This window comes from Nicotiana attenuata, chromosome 6 (assembly GCF_001879085.1).
Source record: "Nicotiana attenuata strain UT chromosome 6, NIATTr2, whole genome shotgun sequence".
Classification (NCBI taxonomy): domain Eukaryota; kingdom Viridiplantae; phylum Streptophyta; class Magnoliopsida; order Solanales; family Solanaceae; genus Nicotiana; species Nicotiana attenuata.
Window position 1 is genome coordinate 73,119,349 of NC_031994.1, and position 6,251 is coordinate 73,125,599.

A 6,251-nucleotide genomic window follows, 5' to 3' on the forward strand; every position below is an offset into this window, starting at 1 on the left:
AAAAAAAAAAAAACTTTATTTTCCCCCGACATCATGTGCCCCTTTCTCTTTCTCTCTTTCTCTTTTTCATTCCTAATAAAGGCTTGAAGCTCTTGACAGTACATCAATGGAGGACCCATTCTCCATAAAACATGCTTCAAATAAACCAACAGACTAGCTTCTCAAACATCACAATATCTCCTAGACCTACTACCCTATCTCTCTTTCCCCATTAAAATAGTTGAACAAATAACCCAAAACACACCATCCTTAGGGATCAAAATAGACAACCATTTTTGTTCATTAAAAGCTTCACTGAGAAACATTAAAATGAATATCATCTTTAATTTTTTTTGTCTGAGGGATTGTTCAGGGCAAAGATTTTTTTGCCTTTCGAGGTGACTCGAGACTGGCTAATTTTTCTGATTTAGGAGGTTTTTGAGAGGAGAATTTTGAGATGAAGAAAATGAAAAAAGAAATTAATGATGGCCGAGTGCTGGATATGGTGGAATAGTGGTGGAGCTGCGGCAACTTTGACTGTGAAGAAGAAGAGAAAATTGATTATTTTGAAGAGAAAGAGAGAAAATAAATTAAGAATATGGTAAAATAGATTTTTAAAAACAGTAGACCTATAGCTTATACGTGTCAAAGAATAAAAGGCTTAACATATGATGTGTCAGTCATGTCATAGCTAGTGAAGAACACGTTCGGTCGGATGCATTAAGTGAAAGTTTATATATCGGGATAACAAACAGGTGCAAGTTTAAGGGGCTATTAGGCCGTTTTGCCTAAAATTTTATTATAGAACAATTTCGGAAACCTATCTCCACAGCAAGCTCCTCAATTTTTTGTCTATTCAATTTTAGTAAAGATTTAAAGTAATCATATATTTGTTGTGTGTTTGTTTATTTATATAGTAAATCATATAGTATGCAGAGTTTAGCTTATACATGGAAGATCAAATCATCAATATTTATAAATTATAAAGTTCAAGTTCACAATCTAAGATGAAAATTGGACATGCCCTCAGAATGATTGTAGCACAAGATTAAATGTAATTTATCCTGATTATGTGAATGGTATAGTTTCAACTTCTTGTGCGAGTACGTTTTTACGTATTGAACGAACCAAGTTGAGATAAGTGTTTTGTACGAACTATATAAAACAGATTCTCTAGTCCATTAAATGTACTTATACTCTTAATCTTGATATTATTATTGTTAGTAGTGTATAGTGTTTGCTATTTTGATTTCTCAAAAGGTGAGTTAGGGGTATCATCAATCTTTAAACCGAGACATGAATTATATCAATTAATTATTATTCGTTTATGCATATTGCCATCATCCGACTTATCATATATAATTCTTCCTGATAAAAAAAGTATGTCCGATTAGTTGGATAATATCAATATGCATTTCCGAAATAATAACTACTCACCCTGATACAATTTTTGGGGCAACATTTTCTTTTTAGACATCCTTGGGAAAAGGCTGCACCCCAAGGGGTTGATGTAGGCAGCCTACTCTGACGCTTGCGCGAGTGACTGATTATACGGATCGAAACCATGACCTATAAGGTCACATAGAGATAACTTTGCCATTGCTCCGAGGCTCTTTTTCAATTCGACAATTTTGTAAGGTTGGTTATTTCGTGATATCATAAGTAAACACTAAACATATGCCAATATCTGACTCTGGTGCACATTAAGTTTTGATTTGACACTGTAAATATTGCCTCTTTCAAACTAAAATCTTCTTCAATTTTCAATCTCCTGGCTAGATGTTTCATTTGCTGTCATCTGAATTGTGATACCAGAAGACTTGTCTCTATGAACAATGCGCATGGATTACATCGTCTGCAAAATTATAAGCCAAACCTTATTATTCTTTCTTTTCACATTGCAGGTTGACATGGTTATTATTCCCGCAACTACAGGACAGATGGGTGTTTTGCCAGGGCATGTTGCAACAATTGCAGAGCTCAAGCCCGGTCTCCTATCAGTTCATGAAGGCAATGATGTGACCAAATACTTTGTGAGTGGTGGGTTTGCATTTGTTCATGCGAATTCTTTTGCAGATATAATTGCTATTGAAGCTGTACCACTTGACCAAATCGACCCCACTTTGGTTCAAAAGGGCCTCACAGAGTTCACGCAGAAGCTAAGCACTGCATCAACTGATGTAGAGAAAGCTGAGGCCCAGATTGGAGTTGATGTACACAGCGCCCTTAATGCTGCTCTTACCGGTTAAGCTAGTGGACATACTGTCTCCGTCCCTGTTCAATTTTCTTTTCCTTCTGTATCTGTTGGAAGCCGCAAACCCTTTAGGACAAACTGGTTAAGTTACCTGTTTTTAGTCCTGCATCACTAGAATAAATGCAGGGGACAAGCTTTCCTAACATAGATGTGGTTAGATACCATATTATCTTTACCTCTGTACTGCAGTGATGAGAAGTATATTGTTTCAAAGAAATTTTTCAATAGCAGCTGAATTTCATGCTACCTAATGTTCAGACTGCATTGTCTCCTCCCCAGTTCTCCCGCTCCATCATTTTAATTGTTGTTACATTGCTTTATGCAGCCTATAACCCTCCTTGCACTGGCACAAGTTCCCTTCATATGTGATACCCTTTCGAGGTCTTGCATTACATTTTTTAACCAAAAAAAAAAAAGTTATTACACTGGGGGATTAGGGGAAGGAAAGAGGAAAGGGGGATAGCAAGAATTGAATGTCAATTCTGTGCGAGACTTCCACCAGTATCACCAGACTAAGCTTTGGTAAAAGTCCTAATTTACTTTGAATTGAAGTCTCAGGCAAGCTTTCTTTCATATTTACCTTTCGCTCGCTTGAAAAAAGAAAGTGTAATTAATGAGTTTCTGTAATGTGAAGTAAATTTTCCTTCAATATTGAAAAAGTTTGTATCATTGGAAATTAGTAGGATATTCATCAGATGAATTCCGCTATACATGGACTTTCCACATTGTAGTTCCCATTTCCAGCTCAGCTTTATCTTGCTATTACACTACTTACATTTATAGCTCTTTAATAACTGAAATGCTAGTTAACCATCTTTCTTCTGCTTTCAAAATTTGCCTTGATACAATTTCCGAAACTATCGCACTTGAGATCGATAACACAAATTATTCCGCATCAGAATCTGTACTTTCCACATACATCTCTATAACTTCACCACCTGCTTTATATTCCTCTTCCTCCTCTCTTTTCTTCCTCTCCTCTTCTTCCCGCTCAGCAGCTCGAGCTTTTGCTACTTCAAGCCTAGAACTCACCGCCTCCCATGATACAAGCTTCTCCATAAAAATTGATATGTAGTCAGGGCGCCGATTCTAGAGGAAAAAAAAATGACAGTGCAACTATTAAACCCACACAATCTTTTCCACAAGAAACTCACTAAAAATTTATGCATTTAATCAGCTAGGCTTACCCGAAAGTCAAGATAGTAAGCATGCTGCATTTTCAAATAAGAGATTTAGAGAATTAGACGTGGGACCAGTAACCATAAAAATCACCAAAAAACAAAAAGACAAGGACAAAAATGAATCAACTATATTGACAAAAGAACATGCTCTGCTTACCTCCCAAACGTCAATAGTGAGGAGAGGCTGCAACAAATAACACACAATTGTGAGATTCGCTTAATATTTTAAACTACCAGTCTAGGAAGTCGAAACTTCTTTGAACCATAACAGTAGAGAATTATGCAATTTTACTCACGGAGTAATCCCACACGAGAGGGTTTACAGCATTAGGAGTTTTCACCACTACAAGCTTTTTGTCCTCATCGGTAGGATGAGGATTTGACGCGTTTCCTACATTAAGTCTATTTGCCTTGTCTACAAAGTGAGTAACAGAAGCATTAAGATTATATTTAGGGTTAAGAAAAAGTAGATATGCAGATAGAAGGCAAAAGGATTTCTCACATGCAAGCCAAGCCCACCCAGAACCAAATTGTGTTGCTGCGGCTGCCTTAAATTCTTTAACAAATGCTTCAAAGGAACCAAAGTCTCTGTTAATTAGTTCTAATAGTTCACCAGATGGCTTTCCTCCTCCACTAGGCTTCATAGATTCCCAGAAGAATTGATGATTCCAAGCCTATATAGAGAAAGAGGATACAAAAGAATTGGAATTAGATTGGGCAAAAACAACCAAAAGCAGGTCTAGTCACCTGACTTACGTGGCATTCTCACCAAATAACTGTGATTTTTATGCAAATATGCATTACCAACATCATAGCCATCTGAACTATGGTTCAGTTACAATGCACTTAGATCAATTGAGAAACAAAAAATGTAGCCCTGGTGAAGAATCTCTATTCATTGACCATCCCAAATACATTAAGAATATAAATGATAAGAGAGTATGGTGTATACGGATAAAATCGGAGGGTCCAATTTTTTATCATTAAAGCGCTTCGGAAGGTCACCCCGAAGGCTCGAGGTCATGGTCGAGCACCCTCTCTCGAGGATCGTCGACGCTCGACCTCACGGTAGCATTGATCACGGTAATGGTGGAAATGGGAGGTTCCCAAGGCACACGCCTAGGACTGACAAAGTCTGCTGGTCTACTCTAAATCTGAGCCGGGGTGTCATGTAGCTGTCCCGTCTCCCTATCTTTGTAATTAATGCCTCTTGTACTTCGTTGGGATTCCCCTTCTATATAAAGGGGATCCTTGTCATTATGTAGCTCTCTCTGTTGCTTCAATTACTCCACACGAATATATGAAGAACATTCTCTCTGCTCTCTAACATACTTTCTTGTTATTATTGCTTTCATTTATTATCTTCATACTTGTTCATCATTTATTGCTTATAAAGAGCCCTTATTAATTCCGACATAACTGTTAGCGCTACCCCGATCGCCCCCGATAGCTCGTTATCGAGCTACTGGATCGACCTCAAAGCCCCATATCGACAAGCTCGAGGCCTCGATTGTCAACCTCTCGGTTCGACTATCACCTCATCCTTAGCTCTTATTTCGTCTCTAAACTTCATACGCATAGCATCATCTACTTAAACAACTAGCATAAAAATAGATCACGTATTTTTAGAATCCCATCAATAAATTTAATTGTTATTACCATTTTCACGGTAAACATATGGATTTTCAGCCAAACCCCTTCTCAGCAGTGGCGAAGCCAGAAAATTCAGTGGCAGTGGCTAAGCAAGGGTGTTCAAAATCTATTTATTTTATCAATAACAAGTATTTTATCCTATACATAGTTGGCAAAGGTGTTTACTTGACCACCCTTGGCCACACATAGCTTCGCCCCTGCTTCTCAGGACAGGCTTGCACTTGGAGAGCTCTAAAGAGTGAAAAGGAAGTTGGGAGGGATATTGTTCTCTGTTTCTCACCTGTGCAGCATTGTTGAATGGTGGAAGGAGATCACCTCTGTTATATGTAATAAGTATTATGTCCTCTAGTGTCATTCCATCCAGTTCTGTTCCGTCTATTTGCTTGTTTAAGTTGTCGACATAAGCCCTGTGATGCTTCCCCCAGTGGTATTCGAATGTAGTATGGCTCATATGTGGTTCCAGAGCATTCTACATCATGATATTCACATGTCAAATGTCAAAGCATATTGAAAGAGAAACACTATGTCAACAGGCAAAGTGGAGAACAGGAGACGAGAGGGAAGAAGTTATAAACGAGATATTCTGGTTTAGACAATTGGAACAATACCATGGGATAAGGTGGAGGCGTCAGCTCAAATTTAGCTGTAACTTTAACATCACCAGCTTTTCTAGCCAACTGTTTCTGCAACCAAAAAACTCCTCAGCAATAAGTAAAACGTAAAGCCAGACCCCTACAGAATTCGTTCTTAATTTCGCAAAATTTACATAACCACTACTGAAGCATTTCGTCGAAAACAATGTGTACAAAAGATATCTTTCAACTACTGCCAAAGTAAAGACCTTTATTTGGCTATATTATATCAAATCTAACCGAAAATACGTCAAGGAAAGCATAAATACCTTGTGAGTTCTCCAATTTAGGGTTCGACATGACTCACGAAATCCTACATTGCCAATACAAAGCATAAAAATACTGAAAGAAAGGTGCTTTGGAGTGAGATATAGAGAAATGGGTAAAGAAAAACGAAAGAAAAAGAGGCGAACCTTGGAAAGGAAGAAATGCAGAGGTGAGAGTAGCAGAAGCTGTGGCGGCCATCATCAGGAGCAACCAAACTCCGCTAAATCGGTTTCGCTGCTTTACTTATGGGGAAAACAGTTGAGTCCGAGGATAAGTCTTTAATAT

General features: G+C 37.9%; 2 protein-coding genes across 2 annotated transcripts in view; one reads left to right on the forward strand and one right to left on the reverse strand.

The window, feature by feature from the left end:
• LOC109227205 (ATP synthase subunit delta', mitochondrial-like) overlaps positions 1 to 2,490 on the forward strand; it is an 8,165-nt gene extending 5,675 nt beyond the window's left edge. The window contains exon 2 of the mRNA XM_019392269.1: positions 1,884 to 2,490. Coding sequence (XP_019247814.1) covers positions 1,884 to 2,228 — 345 coding nt within the window. The 3' untranslated portion in view covers positions 2,229 to 2,490. The remainder of the gene's footprint in view (positions 1 to 1,883) is intronic.
• On the reverse strand, positions 2,863 to 6,239 carry LOC109227204 (superoxide dismutase [Fe], chloroplastic-like). Its single transcript, XM_019392268.1, has 9 exons — positions 6,113 to 6,239; positions 5,969 to 6,012; positions 5,676 to 5,750; positions 5,348 to 5,536; positions 3,917 to 4,088; positions 3,711 to 3,829; positions 3,572 to 3,598; positions 3,421 to 3,444; positions 2,863 to 3,322 (listed from the first exon to the last, which is right to left on the reverse strand). Exons 1-9 carry the CDS (start codon positions 6,165 to 6,167, stop codon positions 3,119 to 3,121), a joined length of 909 nt encoding a protein of 302 aa, XP_019247813.1. The 5' UTR covers positions 6,168 to 6,239; the 3' UTR covers positions 2,863 to 3,118.